This window comes from Ambystoma mexicanum, chromosome 6p (assembly GCF_040938575.1).
Source record: "Ambystoma mexicanum isolate Mex_15411 chromosome 6p, UKY_AmexF1_1, whole genome shotgun sequence".
NCBI lineage: Eukaryota > Metazoa > Chordata > Amphibia > Caudata > Ambystomatidae > Ambystoma > Ambystoma mexicanum.
In genome coordinates, this window is record NC_090935.1 from 1,134,292,773 (window position 1) to 1,134,308,048 (window position 15,276).

At 43.7% G+C, this 15,276-nt stretch overlaps 1 protein-coding gene across 2 annotated transcripts in view; it reads right to left on the reverse strand.

The window, feature by feature from the left end:
- SMARCA2 (SWI/SNF related BAF chromatin remodeling complex subunit ATPase 2) overlaps positions 1-15,276 on the reverse strand; it is a 3,136,185-nt gene that overhangs the window by 1,760,044 nt on the left and 1,360,865 nt on the right. For both annotated transcript variants that reach the window (XM_069625745.1, XM_069625746.1), the window contains exon 18: positions 3,282-3,392. In XM_069625745.1, the coding sequence (XP_069481846.1) occupies positions 3,282-3,392 (111 nt within the window). The remainder of the gene's footprint in view (positions 1-3,281; positions 3,393-15,276) is intronic.

The following is a 15,276-nucleotide window of genomic DNA, read 5'->3' on the forward strand; positions in this document are numbered from 1 at the left end:
TTACTCTATACGAAACACTGGTATTGTGTAAGGGCAAACAAAGCAGACAAATTGCTGGCAAGACAACTGAGAGGTAAACAGCAGGCCCAGACAATACGAGCTCTAAAAGATTAATCAGGCCAACTTAGAACACAGATGGTAGAGATAGGAAGGATACTGAGCAGATTTTACCAAAAATGATACTCCTCTGACCATCCGAAAGAGGAACTGCAAGAAGCCTTCTTGGCTGAGGTCCACCTTCCCGAGTTGACAGAAGAAGATAAACAAGCCTTAGACATGGACATCACCATAGAAGAAGTTAATGCAGCGATACAGTCACTCCCAAATAACAAGGCCCCGGGCCCGGACGGGTATACCGCCATATACTATAAGACGTATAAAGATATCCTAGCCCCGATACTTACATCCCTGCACAACACCTTTGGGGGAAGGGGGATGTGACACAGACGATGAATGAAGCAAAAGTGCTGGTTTTTCATAAAAAGGGGAAAGAAGAACAGCTCCCCACCTCATACCGCCCGATTGCTCTAATTAACCTGGACGCTAAATTGTACACAAAGATCTTAGCGACAAGATTGGCCCCAAAACTCCCCAGGTTAATTCACCAAGGCCAGTCAGGATTTGTCCCAAACCGCCAGACGCACGTTAACATTAGAAGAGTCCTTCACCTGGTTGAAAAGATTGGCATCAAACGAACCCCAGCAGCACTGGTAGCTCTAGACGCCGAGAAAGCGTTTGACCGAGTGGAATGGTCTTACCTTTTTCAGGTTCTTCAGAAGATGGGAATGGGCAAGGTTTTTATAGACAAGGTTAGGGCCAACTACAATTCTCCGTCCATAAGGATAGGGATAAATGGGGGGATATCGGACGTGGTGTACCTAGGAAGAGGGACGAAGCAAGGGTGCCCGCTCTCCCCCCTTCTATACGCCATATATTTGGAACCTCTCTTGGCAAGAATAAGGGATTTAAAGGAGGTGGAGGGTATAGAGATGACAGGGCAGGCCCATAAAGCGGTGGCTTACGCAGATGATATGCTGGTAGCCTTGGGAGACCCAGAGAAGTCCCTCCCACACTTAATGGGAATCAGAAAGATTTGGGGAGATATCCGGGCTGAAAATAAATAGGCAAAAATCGGAAATTTTGGTTCTGGCGGGGAACAGAGAGAAAATTAGCACAGCGGCTACTGACTGTCAACTGGAAATAGCCACCTCGGGCATCAGATACTTAGGAATTACTCTCACGGACCAAATAGACAAATTGTATTCCCATAACTACCCACAAACGCTAGAAAACAAAAATCAAAAATGACCTGCTGAAATGGAACCCGTTAGCGACTTCCTGGTAGGGGAGAATCACGGCAGTGAAAATGACAATTCTCCCCAAGCTCATGTATTTGTTTCAGGCGCTCCCGATAAAACCACCCCAGGCCTTTTTCAAAGCACTCAGGATAGCAGTATCCAAATACGTCTGGCAGAATAAAACCCCAAGAATTTCAAGTGCGGTATTGACAGCTCAGACGGGAGGGGGGGTGTGCCATGCCACATTTCAAGAAATATTTCGAAGCGGCCCAGCTTTGGGTCTTGAGGGATTGGATTTCGGAGCAGGGGGAGAAAATATGGGAGAGGCAGAATAGGGCGGTGGCGACAGCAACCGCCAGGGATCTGCTATGGATCAATAAACGATTTTGACATGCTAACACCAATATAAGCGAAATAATGAAAACGGCACTGGGGGTGTGGGATGCCGCCACGGCAAATGAAACCCTGACCAAGGACCCCGCCCCTTTCATGCCAATGTTTGGAAATCCCGAATTCCCCCCGGGAATGGCAAAAGGATCGTTTGACAAGTGGGAGGAAGGGGGGTGCAAGATGGTGGGTGATATGCTACATGATCAACAGATCAGGTCCTTCGAGAACTGTAAGGCACTTTTGAACTTAACGTCTAAAGATAGATATAAATATGAACAAATACGCCACTGGCTGAGCACTCCTCGAATGAAGGAAGCAATGACTAGGGAACTGACCCCCTTCGAGAACTACATCATGACCCATACTGGTTCTCGCAAATTTGTTTCCAACACCTACAAATTTATTAACGCTCTAAAAGAACCTACAGCCTGGCAATATATGAAGAAATGGGAGGAAACCCTGGGCTACCCTCTCTCCAAAGAAAGGTGGGAATATTTATGGGGTCTAATGCCAAAACTGACAAGAGCCGTTCAAACGAGAGAAATGTGGGTGAAGATGATGGTGCAATGGCACTATACACCGGAGAGACTGAATAAGATGTTTGCTACCTCCCCGAACAAATGTTGGTGAGAATGTGGTGGGAAGGGAGAATGGAGACATGTCTGGTGGGATTGCCCGTAGTTAAGCACATATTGGGGAGAGATCAAGAACCAAATGTTTGGAATGTTCCCAGGGACTGAACACCTGGGAGAGGAAATATGGCTAGGGGGCTTCTGGGATCCAAAGGACAAAACGCTGACCACTCCGTAGAAAAGGAATTTTATGGGCTTCCTAATAGGTGCTTGGTTGGAGATCGCCAACAAATGGAAGCACAAATCTCCCCCACTGGTCGTGGACTGGACGCGATGGGTCTGGTCACACCTGGCACTAGAACTAATAACGTATAACATTCAAGGGAATCATGAAAGATTCAAAAGTGACTGGGGAGGAGTACTGGAATACCTTTCAAAAGAAATATAAAGAACAATGGTGCCCACTGCCCACACAATATAAGGCAATTGGACCTGTTCACGTGAAAGGAGAAAGGATCTTCCTATATAAGACACATACAGACGGAGTTATGCTTGCTCGTGGGGGGGGGGTAATTGGTTCTTTAAGGGAAGTTTTGTTGATGTTGAGCTTTGTTTGAGATTGTATTGTGACAACAGAAACCTAATAAAAATATATTAAATAACATCTAAATACAGCATGATTAATGATTATCTTTTCGTATAACAGGTATCCAAACTAAGGTGTAATTAGATGCCACCATTGCCATTATGGCCCAGACTTACCTGAATTACAGACAAACAAAATGTATTCATTTAGGGAACTAATTCATTGTACTTTACCAAACGATAGCTCCAAGCAATATTCCCGCATCACAGCAAAGAAAGTCTTGGTTTTCCATGGGTACATTTCACAGAGACAATTACACATTTTAAACATGTAAGTATAGAAACAAAACCTCTCAGAAGATGTTCAGTGGCAAAATCTATGAATAACCTGCATGAAATAATAGGAAAAACAAAAACGAAAATACAGAATATTTACCTTAGCAAGGATGTGTTTGTCTTTTATTATGTACTCATAGGTGGTCAAAAGCACATTAAATTTTCCACTTCGTAGTTGGGGAACAAGTGAACGCCGCATGGCTGGTGTTCCCTAGATATTTAAAAAAGTAATTAACTACATAGCACAGGTCTTAACTGACAATTTGCACACAACAGCATGCTTTCTATTCATCACTTTAGATTGGTACTTATTCATGAAAGCAGTGTATAAACAATCCAATATCAATCATTTAATTTCCTAGCAAAATTCTTATTACAAACCCAACAACATAATATAAAATCAATCTGCTTAAAACAAACCAACAATATATCGTATTGCATAATACAAGTTCCATTACATCACTTAAATGTAATGTCCATACCTGTTAGGCAAAGTTTGAATGCAGTACCCTCTGGGAACACTACAAGCAACCCTGACTACAGGTACAGGCAACCCAACCTTTGGTATAAGCTTGTACTACCCAGTTTTGGTAGCGTGTTGAGCAGCCAGGCTGATCTCAAGAGGGGAAATGTGAGAAGTAGTGGAGTTAGAAAAAGATTCAGTTACAGGTATTCAAATAAACTCTTACACCCAAGGTTTCTTGCATAAACAATTATTAAATGTATTTGTCAATTATAAAGCCTTCTTTAGAAGGGAGCAATATAATAGTAACGCACAAATATACTTCAATACTGTACACTCCGAGTTTCTGAATCAGAAAAGACCCCTTTGGGATGTCCCATGGAGACAGCCTACACCCACAGGTGACTTCAATAACAAGAGTGCTCGGGACATTAATATCTTACTGATGGCATTCAGAACACTCTTAAAAGTTGGTAAAAGGCAAACGTTATTAGAACACAATAGACCACAAATATTCCTGAGAAGTTAAGTACTTTTAGATTCTCTATGAAGAGTCATACAATTCAATAGGCTAAGCCAAAGTCAAAGGGCAAAAGTCTTGGATAGGATGAAGCACTTCTGGTAAGTAAATGGAAAAGACTTTGCACAAGTTCTTAGGAGTCTTTGAAAAAAAGAAGAATCAAATGGAGGGCCACAAGCTGATTAGACTTGTGAGTGGCGAAGTTACAAGCACTTCCACAGTAAGAGGTAAGTTCTCTTAGACTTGTTTTACAGTACCTTAGTAAAGAAGAAAAGATGCAGCTGATTACTTCTGTTCCTGTGCAGCTCTGCAGATCTCACTGTTCATGGGCCTCAGTCGTGGGGACAAGAGGGAGGACATCGGGGACTCCTGCAATGCACTGGGACTGTCAAGACCCGCAACCAGCAAATTTCACTTGCAATGGCTGTTTCGCTTTTCAGCTCCTCGCGACTACCGCAAATAGCAACAACGTGATTCCTGGCTGTCAAGATGGACTGTCCTTGCTTCTGGGGTCCCGCTCTCTGCTGAGGGGGCTCAGGCTTGGTCAGTCCTGCTTCATGGGAGTCCGGAGGATCTTCCAAAAGCTTAAGGCCAGCTTAAAAGCAAAGCACACAATATGGTGTTCCTCTCCCTGGCTATACGGTTTCCAGCAGCATCTCTGTGGAAATTCAACCAGCTCCGAGATGGATGTCCAGGTGGCTTAATTTGGAGTCTATTGGTCCCACCAACTCAAAAGGGAGAAGTTGTCCTTGCAGGGGCTTCTCTGTCGATGCAAACTTGGCGTTTCGGCACTGCAGCAGGGCTTCACCGGGCAAACCAACGGTCCAGGAGTTGCAGCAGGCGTCTTCTTCAAGCTCTTCTTCTGTTCCTTCGTCCAGTGGTCGACTCTGCCTTCCAAGCCAAAAGACTTGCCTTTATTCAGTTCCCTCCCATTCATTCCAGCCTGGCTGTCACTCACCCAGCAGGGTGGCTGTCCTTGCCAGACAGTCCGCCAGCCAATCACCACAGAGTGCATTTGGGTCTCCTAGGAGACTAAGCACAGGGAGTTTAGGGCACCTCCCTCACTTCTGGCTCCAGAGTGTCTGGGGTAGGCAAGAGGTGGATTTCACTCCTGAAGCCCGGCAAAGGCGAAATGAACAAAGACCAAACCTGGTTTGGCGCACAGAGAAAATCTCTAGGAGGACCATTCCACAAAGAAATGGCGAAAAAAGACGACCGGGGACCATTTTGTCAAAGATGGCTCTGTGCCTTTTTGAAAAAGATGGCTCCCACAGTTGCTTTACCGGAGCTGCAAACAGCTGCAGTAAATGCAAACCATGGTAGTTCAAAACTAAACCACTGCCACCAGCCATTCAGTGAGGAAAGGGTAACATAAAATATGTTACATAAGAAGCCAGACAAAGGGGATAGCAAGTAACCCCTCCAGCACTCTATTGTAAGATAGTGTGTGCTGGGTCAAGAAAGTTATAATGCTAAGTAAAGTCAATTTCACGTTCAGTAGTTTATCCCAGACAAGGTATTTAAACCTTTGGAAATCTGAAAGACTTCTCTATGTCACTGGATTGAAGGTGCTGTGTGTTAGGGAGGATTCTTGTTTATGGCCAATTTCCCTCACCTAGTGAGTCCCCCAGCAGCTTTGCTGGACTTCTGGAGTTTATTTTTTACCACCTGGTAAGAGTGAGAGCTTTTCCCCCCACTCTTACCTGTGTTTTGTTATGCGTTATCTGTTTTTGTGATTGTGGACTCTGAAGTACACCACTTCAGTAGCCCCCTTCTTTGTGTGCGTCATACAGCACCTTCAGTGCCGTGGCACAGGGTTGTCTTTGAGACTTCACTTGACTCCATTTCTGAGGCGACTTCTGTCCCCCAGAAAAGGGTAAAGTTACCATTAACATTACTTAGTCAATCTACCACAGATCCAGTACACCCCATCTTCCATAGAGTACTGGAAAGGGTTAACTCGTATCCCTTTTTATCTGTACCTCCTAGAGCACTGTTTCGCTGTTTTAACACTTAGACTTGGCTGGTGGCAGTCTACCCTAACTTTTCTACCGCGATTATATTAGATAAACGTGGTACTGTTCTTGGCTATTATATTAGCCTCGAACATAAACCAGCTTGACCAAATCGTCTTTCTTTTGGCTCCGGTTGGGTTTATTTGCCATTTCTTTTTGTTAAAGTCCTTCTTGTGTTTTACTTTGCGCGGCAAACTAGGTTCGCCTTCTTTTTTCACTGTCTTTTGGCGGGCTTCTGCCCAGAAGCCCTCCTCAAGGCGCCTGGGTGTCTAGGTGGGCTGAATGTGAGGGAGGGGTGTAGTCACCCCCTGCACAGGGTATCCTAGGAAACCCAAGTCGCACTTTGTCATGATTGGCCAGGTTAGTTGTCCGGGCTGGACAACCCCCCTGCCGGTTGATTGACAGCCAGGCTGCGTGAATGTTTTTTTTTTTTGCATAAAAGGCAGCTCTCTTGGGCTAGAAGTCAGAGAGTCGCCACTGGAACTACAAGGAACCGAAGAGAAGCGGTGAGAACAACAGCTGCTGCAACTACCCAGTCCCGGTGAAGCCCTGCTGCAGTCCTGAGCTATCTGCCCTTCAACGACTCAGAAGATCCAGTCCGGAGTCTTCTTCCCTTGAGCTTGGTGGGGATAACCAGCTCATCTTCTACAGCCAGAGGATCCTCTTCCGTGGTCGAAATCGCTGCACACTGCTGTAGTGGTCCGGATAGCCACCTGAAGAGCCTCTCCTGTTTTTAAGGAGCGCACCTGTTATTCTGTGTCGCTACTGCCGGCCTCATCCCTGTGTGGTGCAGACCCCCTTCAGACGTCCTCCCTTCTCGACGAAGCTCCAGGAATCGTGGGTCTGCGGGAAACCAACAGGAACAACTGCCAGGGCACCAGCTGCACCATTGGAACAAGGTCCTGTGTTCTGTTGAGGAAACTGGGTGAATCCCTTTTTCTTCATTTCCAAGGCTTGACCTCGTCTTCCCCTCCTCCTTATAACTTTTGCTTCCGAACATTGACAATATCGAAGTACCTTTGGCTCTGTTGAATCGTGAACTGTTAGACCTTGTGATCTTCGGCAACAGGCCCTGCTGTCTTTCGACCCTGGCTCCGGCCCTTTGACTTTTGAACTCCTGTCTCTGAATGTTTCTTGATTCTGCCTGCCTAACCAAAATATTGCCTGTGATTTTTGCCTCCAACTCCCTCTGGGTATCTCAGGTGCCAAGTGTGTTTTTGCCCAGGTAGCATTTTATGTCACGGATACGCGTTTGTTTAGTACACCGAACTGTCAAAAAGTGATTGCATTCAAATCCGCGGTAACGTGTTTTTGTGCCTAACACTGGTTCATTCCAACACAGGGTACTTACCTTGAGACTTACTGTACAAAGTGAATTGGTTAGTTGTAGTATATTTAACGTGTGTTTTTTATTGAAATTTAATAGAAGTGTTGTGTTTATAACTAATGGTTTAAAAATAAATGTACTTATATTTTTCTACCTGAAACCTTGAGTCAGTGTTTGCTTGAGTCACAGTAATTGTGGTCCCTTTGTGTAATCTCTGCTACTGCTCATATACTCTTGAGATAAGCCTGGCTGCTCCGCCACTGCTACCACTATGACATAGTAGTACAGGCTTGTACCAATGGTAAAACTTGTATCACCACCTGTAGTCTTAATTGTGTGTATTGGTCCCTAAGGGCACTGCACAGGATTCTGCCTAACACTGTGTGACACAATGGAAAAGATGATGCCTATGGAGTTTGTCAGACTCCATAACCAAAAGAAACGCAGAGGTAAAATTCACTTTGAAATACATGAGGGGGAAAAAGGGTCTCACTCTCTCCAGGTTAAAACAAATCAAGTCCACAAAGTCCAGCAAAGTTGCTGGGGGTCTCTAAAGTGGAGGGAATTAGCACATTTCTGAGAATTCTCCCCAACACCTGTTCTGTTCAAAAAGTAGGCACATGGTAAAAGTTATGGTACATTACAGAACATGCTGCTTAAAATTTAAGATAAAGCCCCATAAGGTTGTAGTCCCCCGGTCATATTATTTGGCAATGACCAACGGCACATCCTTATGCCTTTAAGGGCATATTCTCCTGATAAAGCTGGAAAATGTGTACATGGCATAACAGTTCCCTGGGCTTGATCCAAAGCTTACAGCACACCCCTCATCACGTTTAATCACAATAGGTGCCTCACCCACCTACTGCTATTTTCTAGTGCAGACACAAGAATGGAAAGTATATCAATATTTTCACTGAACTCCCAACGCAGGTACATAGGCAGTAGCCTACACCCAGTGCTTGCCACGGTCCCGTGATTTATTGGAAGGGTAGAATTCAGAGCCTAAAGTTAACATCTATTGACATTTCATTGGGCCACTCCACATACTCTATTGCCCTCCGTGTCTTGCAAGGGCATTGGACCCAACTCTCTGCAGGGTCACATAATCCTTCATGTCCCTGTAACTCTGTGGCACACCCTACTTTTACATCTATAAATGGATTCAGAAAAAACTCTTCCCTTTCCTAGCCCATATCTAAAATAGCAATTGTTTAAATTGGGCATGGGCACCAATAATCCAAACAACATCCTCATGCACTTGTAGTTTGGGGCAGCCCATTGGAAAGACAGCAAAGTTTAAAAAAAACATGTTCTCTGAAACTTCCAGGATGCTCATGTTAGTCTATCTCCATAATCTGCTGCCATACAGACCTCCAGCTACCTCTTTAGGCTGGTATGCAGTGAGTGGGGTTTAACGTTCTGTCACCTAATCTCCATGCAAATATTTGTAGTCTCCTCTTCCCCCGCTTGATGATTAAAAAAAAGACACGCTGTAAGCAACTTGTTTTTGCCAGGAGCCTAATGAGGAGAACCTAACCTCCAGGCAGTTTACTAAAAGTCCACGTGTACCCTCTTCCCCAAAACTCTCAGAAAGTCACTGATGGGACAGTTTGTGTGTGCGCCACACCGTCATCTTCGTTTTGTTATTATTACTATGCAAGTGCTTCCATTAACAGTATTCCCCAAATGCTTCTGCACGTTTCCTCAGCTGAATCTCAGTGTGGGTTACATTCAGTAGGTTTTAAAAAGTCTTGTTGATAAACGGCTTCATTTCTTTTCTTTGTGAGCTCTTATATCTTAGGGGTATTACATTTTCCCTGATACGCTTTGTGCAGCATAACATTTTTAGGCATGACCTCTTGCATCAGTAAGTAGAGGTAAGTAATTCCTCTGTGTTGCAAAAGAGTGCTTCATGATGAATGCTCCATGATAGCCTCAGTCATTTTGTAGACGCTAGTGCAGTTGTCTAAGTTAAGCAGTGTTATTCAAAGTTGCTTTTAAGAGTGTTTAATTTCCAATATCAAGTTGTCCAATGTCACATGCGAAATCAATCATTTCTGGCTTTTTAGTCTCAGATGATATTGCATTCTGGTACAATGTTACTTGTATTAATGGTACGACGTTCTTTCATCAACACTTGTTTTTACAATGGGTGTTTTTCTGCAGAATTCTTGTCGAAAAAAAATATTTTCTACATTTGTTTGGGGGGTGGGAAAGGGCATATAAAGGGTTGGGGTGGAGGGCTGGGAATTAAAAAAAAAATAGGTAAATGAAGGGGGCTTTGCAGTAACCCCCCAAAAATAATTAAAACAATTCCAAAACATTTTTTCTGCAAGAATTCCACGGAAAAACACCCATCGTAAAAACGGGTGTCAATGAAATGACATAGAACCATACTAACACATGATTAATGCATAACAGAATGGAACATTACTTGTGCTATAACTCCAGTGCATACCGTCCATGATTTTAGATGCTTGTTTCAGCATATTTTGAAAAATTCTCCTATTTACCATTTACTTTGTATCTAGGTTAGTGTTTTGCAATGCAAAAATATATACTTCTGCAATTTAGTGGGTTTATACCATGGAGTCAGGAAAACATATATAGATTGGTTGAGTGCGACATTCAGGTTTACATTTATATACTTATGGGCCGACTGCGACTTTCACACTTTAGTAGATAAAATGAGTACCATGTACTTGGGTGTTAGGGAAAATACTCTCTTTAGGCGGAATTTCCTAACCTAGTGAGTCCCCCAACAGCTTTGCTGGATTTCTGAAGTTTGTTTTTTCCTCCTGCCAAGAGTGAGACCTTTTTTCCTCCCACTCTTGGACATGATTTATGGTATTCCTTTGACTGGTAATGTGTTTTATGGGCTATGGGGTCCTTTACTCCATAGGGTCTCATGTGTTTTTCCTATGTGTGTTACACAGCACCCTCCGTGCAGTAACATAGGGGTGTCATAGTGACACCCCACCATAGACTCCATACCCGGGGACTGACTACTGTCTCCCAGGGCATGTAAAGTCACCATTGGCTTTACTAGTCCCAAATTATTAACAGAAACCAGTACAAACCATCATATTGTGGACGTACTGGTCGGGGCAATTCGATTGCCCCGGGGTCTGTTAATCGAGGGGGCACGTCTCTGTCCCCCCTGATCGAGTTTTGGCTGGTGGCAGTGGAAACTACTTTTATATTCGACCACAAATATTTTCCTATGGGATTTTCCCATTGTTCGAGGCTACCAACTTTAATTATTTAATTCTCATAGCCTCGAACATATCGTCGGTTTATTTAATTAATATTAATTCTCCGGTTGGTATTTTTTGCCAAGACTCAATTCTAAAATGGCGTTTGTGTTCTCTTCTGTGACTCCAACCCAAGTCGAGCCCTTTGTTCCACTTTTTGGCGGGCTTCTCCACAGAAGCCTCCAAAAGTGGTGCCACTCTGGGTACCACAGGGGGTGTCGGAGGGGGTTTAGGCACCCTGGACCGAGTTACCTTGGTAACTCAGGTCGCACTCTTGTGTGATTGGCCCAAGTGGTGAGCCGGCCAGCTCACCACTTACCATTTTTGATTGACAGCTAAGCTGAGTGAATGGGGGTTTTCTGTATAAAAGCAGGGCTTTGGGGACTGGAACTTCAGAAGTCGCCACAGGACCTCAGAATCCGACGAGGGAGAAGCTGAGCCGACCTACCACGACGACACCACCACCGGTGGAGCCCTGCAGAACCGACTCACCACTTCCCGACGACAGAAGATCTCCCGGCTGGAGAGGCTTCTTCCCCTGACTGGTGAGCACAACCAGTTTACCTTTCTTTCTTCGCACCCCAGCCCGGTTTGTGGTCGAACTGCCCGTGCCAAGCACCCCAGGAGCCAGAAAGCCACTCACCACTGAACCGCGAAGCACCGGACCGCTCCTTGTACCTGAGAAACTCCGCGGCTGGTTTCTTCCCTGGCAGTGCAATGGACTCCTGTCTTCCTCCACGACGAGATCCTCTCTTCCCCCGGACGAAGCACCAACTTGCATCCGCTGCCAGGATCCACTGCCCCCGCTGGAGCGTTCTCATCCCTTTAAGGTACCGTGTCCGCCAGGCCTCCCTTTCTAAAGATTGCTACAAGGTAATAATAACCCCTTAACCTTCGGGACTGGGCTGGCCGCCTTGACCCTCTAACTGGTCCCTTTCTTTGGTCCAACTCCTTTTTGAACCTTTACAAGACTTTTGTGCACTGCAACCGTGTGACCTTGGACCCATTTCGTTTGGATCCTCTGAAAGTGGATCCGGCCTCTTTAACTCCAACTTCACGGTTTTACTTTGCCTTCCTCTCTTGTTATGTTCTGATAAAAGTGTTGGGATCTGTTTCAACTTGTTCTCTGCTCTTCTCTCCCTTTTTAAGAGTGCCATCTACGCTACGCGCTCACCGCTGTCTGAAAATAAGTGGGGCTTTACTTAAGACTTGTCTAATATTCTTTTAAGGGAGTGTATATCTTTTAGTGACCGTTTTTTTGAATTGCTTACTATTAGTGCCTGTGTGTTTTTCTAGATGTGGTTTTAAATAAATAATGATATCTCTTTTACACCAAGCCCTGGTCAGTGTTTACTTGTTCTACTGTGTTCTCTTGACCTATTGTGAATACTCTGTATACTGCCTAACTCTTCTTGAGGGAAGTCTGACTTCTCAGCCACAGCTACCAAGTGAATCTGTGTGGTACAGACTGCTACCAAGTGGGTTTACTGCCAAACACATGTAGTCCTAAATCTTTTGCAGTGGTCCCAGAGGGAACTGCACAGGTTTCTGCCTAAAACTTTGGGTAATAGTAACATCTGGTGTTTACACTACCATGAAGCTATCACCACTCATTGTGATGCAGCAAAGTATGCTCCTTGCATCTGTTAGGCTTTGGACTACAGTGGCCCTGTTGGAATGAGACCTGCGAGCCCAAGGAGATGGGGGTTTAAGTTTTGCTCCCTTCTTTGACTGCACAATGAGATATCCAGATTTCCCCAGCTCCCATCAGGCTGAATTCTCCCGATTGAGGGCTCCAGGTTTAAGATATTAACTTCAGATGCAGATCGCTACATGTACATTTTTCTGAAGACAGATCATCTTCCTTAAAACCAGTATTATCAAAATTAGACAAAGCATACAGATTTTAGTGCATGACTCAACACTATAATTGCATCTCAGATCTCTCAGCACTTCCGGGTGATGAAGTAAGAGATGGTGGTGAGGGAAGGAAAAAAAACATTGGGGAAACAGTCATAATATGAAGTGCTCTTATCTAGACCTTTATGCAATATTCCCTCTGCTTCTAAGCACTGTACTAACAGGTCTTCATTACCCCATTTTTAGCGCAGTCAATTTACTGAGCTCGGAAGGATGAAAGGCTAAGTCGGCACTGAGTGGGATTTGACCTTGTGAAGTGCCGTCTTGCCCCAGGTTGGGAGGAAAGCACTTAACCTGTGAGCTTGCCGGACATTTGCAACCTTCCATATACATCATGCAACATCCAGGCCTCAACTCATATTCCCAAGGATAAGAGAACAACAGGAAAGCAAAATATACATAAATGATGAAAGGCAAGCCGATTGGCATAATCACTTTCCACCCACCTCTTTATCCTTCTACATGTCCTCTAAGGTGGATTGGTTTGCCCACTATTGTGCAAATACAACAGTTTGAAAATGTACTCGATATCCATATATTTTATCAGGTTTCATCAACGTTTTTCTAATAATCTGTATAACGTACTTACTGAACATAGTATCCAGTCAGGGATGATTACACTTCTGCAGTTAGTCTATGTAGAAAAGCCCTGGCATGCTATTAAATCAAACACATTGCCCTTTCACCCAATCGTGGCTTTACAGCTACACACTCTACCATGGGATCAACGAGATGTGCTCTCCCCAATGCAAGATCTCTAATGTGCCAATCACTGGAGATACATGATGTTATTACCACACAAACGTGATCTATTAGCACTTTCAGAAAAATCTTGGATGAATGTATACTCTGACCCTGCACTATCATGAATTCCTGATGCCTATGCGATTATAAATGTTGACAGGGTAGTAGGAAAAGGAGGAGGGGTTGCAATGATCTATGCATCAAACCTCACTCTCCAAGCCTTAACCTGTGTGTACATTATTAGATGTGATATCCTAAGTGTTAAAAATGCTCCATCCTAATTACACTATTAATTTCCTCAGACTGTAACACCTTGAAATAAAACCCTTATTTTGGGAGATTTGAATCTGCTCTTTGTTGATAATGCAGATCCTGTTGCCCTTGGCCTTTGGTCTTCCACTAAAAACCTGGGTTTTGCACAAAGCATCACCTTTCCCATACATATCAAGGGAATCACTCTGGCTGGCTACTGTCAAACATTAATATCAGTAATATTCAGGTCAGTAGTTTAGATTGGTCCGATCATTTCTGCATTCTCTTCAACATGAAGATTCCTATCTCACAGAAGAAATATGGAGACATTTCTTCACTTATAACTTACTGAAAACAAAATGACAGGACATCTTTTAAAGAGGCCCTAGAAATGTGTTCTAGGGTTAACGATGTTAAACCAAATGTAGGACTTTCTGAATTGGTCAGTGCATACAACACCTCCATTACCGCCCCATTAGATTTACCAAAAATTACAAGAAAGAATAACTGTTACGGAAATAAGAGCTGTTTCTCTAAGGAATTGGCAACCCTCAAGTGCAAAATCTGAGCCTCATAAAATAAATGGCAGAAACATCCTGTGCTTGCACAAACCCTAGAATTCAAAGCTCTTCGTAAGTACCATAAAATAGAGGTATTAACTGCAAAAATACTGTATTTCACTTTGCAGAAAGCGAAGGCAATCAACTGGTCAAAGATGCTCTTTAAAATCTTTTCAAAACTTTGCAATCATAGCCAGCCCACTTTGGGCCCACAACCCTCCAAAACAAACTGTGATGAGCTACATTTGTAAGAAGTAAAAAAAAAAAAAATCTGCCACAGAATGCACTCAGATGTCTCCAAACAACCTCACTTTGACAGTTTTATGTTTCACCCAGTAATGTCCAACGATATCACTTCAACAATGAATTCTTTAAACATTACAATAGGTCCTAGTGACCCTGGCCCGGCTTCTGAAATAAAACTCAGATATTTTCACACTGCTTCTAGCAAGTAAGTGCCTCCTTTACGGAGAGTTGTATTCCTAGTGGTCTGAAAAAAATCCTGGGTTACACTGCTTCTTAAGAAACCCACGTTGAATTGTGTTGCTTGTTCCAGTTTCAGACCAATTTATAATTGTTACTTTTTCCTATAAGGTATGGACAAGGTGGCCTCTCTTAAATTAAGAGACTACCTTAGGAAAGGTGTACCAAAATGCTGTCCTCGATTTTAAAGAAAACCTTCTTAAACTATTCGATACAGACACCTCATGTATGCTCATGCCGCTAGATCTGTTAGCATCTTTTGACAATATTGATCTTCAAATTCTGCTGGACCGACCTCTAAAGTCTGGACTCTGGTCTATGCCTGGGCACTTGTCTTTTTCCAGCTGTATTCATACTGCATATCATCCCTTCTATGATCTACTGACCATTCTATGGGTAAAGTTTAAAAAGTTTGCTGATGAAAATCTGTCAATCATTCAGGAACTACGTTACCATTGAAAATTGGATGAAAACAAATGTACTCACTCTTTCTTTTGCTACTGATCTGCTTAGAAAGGATATTGTGTCTATGTATTCCCAAATTTCATTATCCG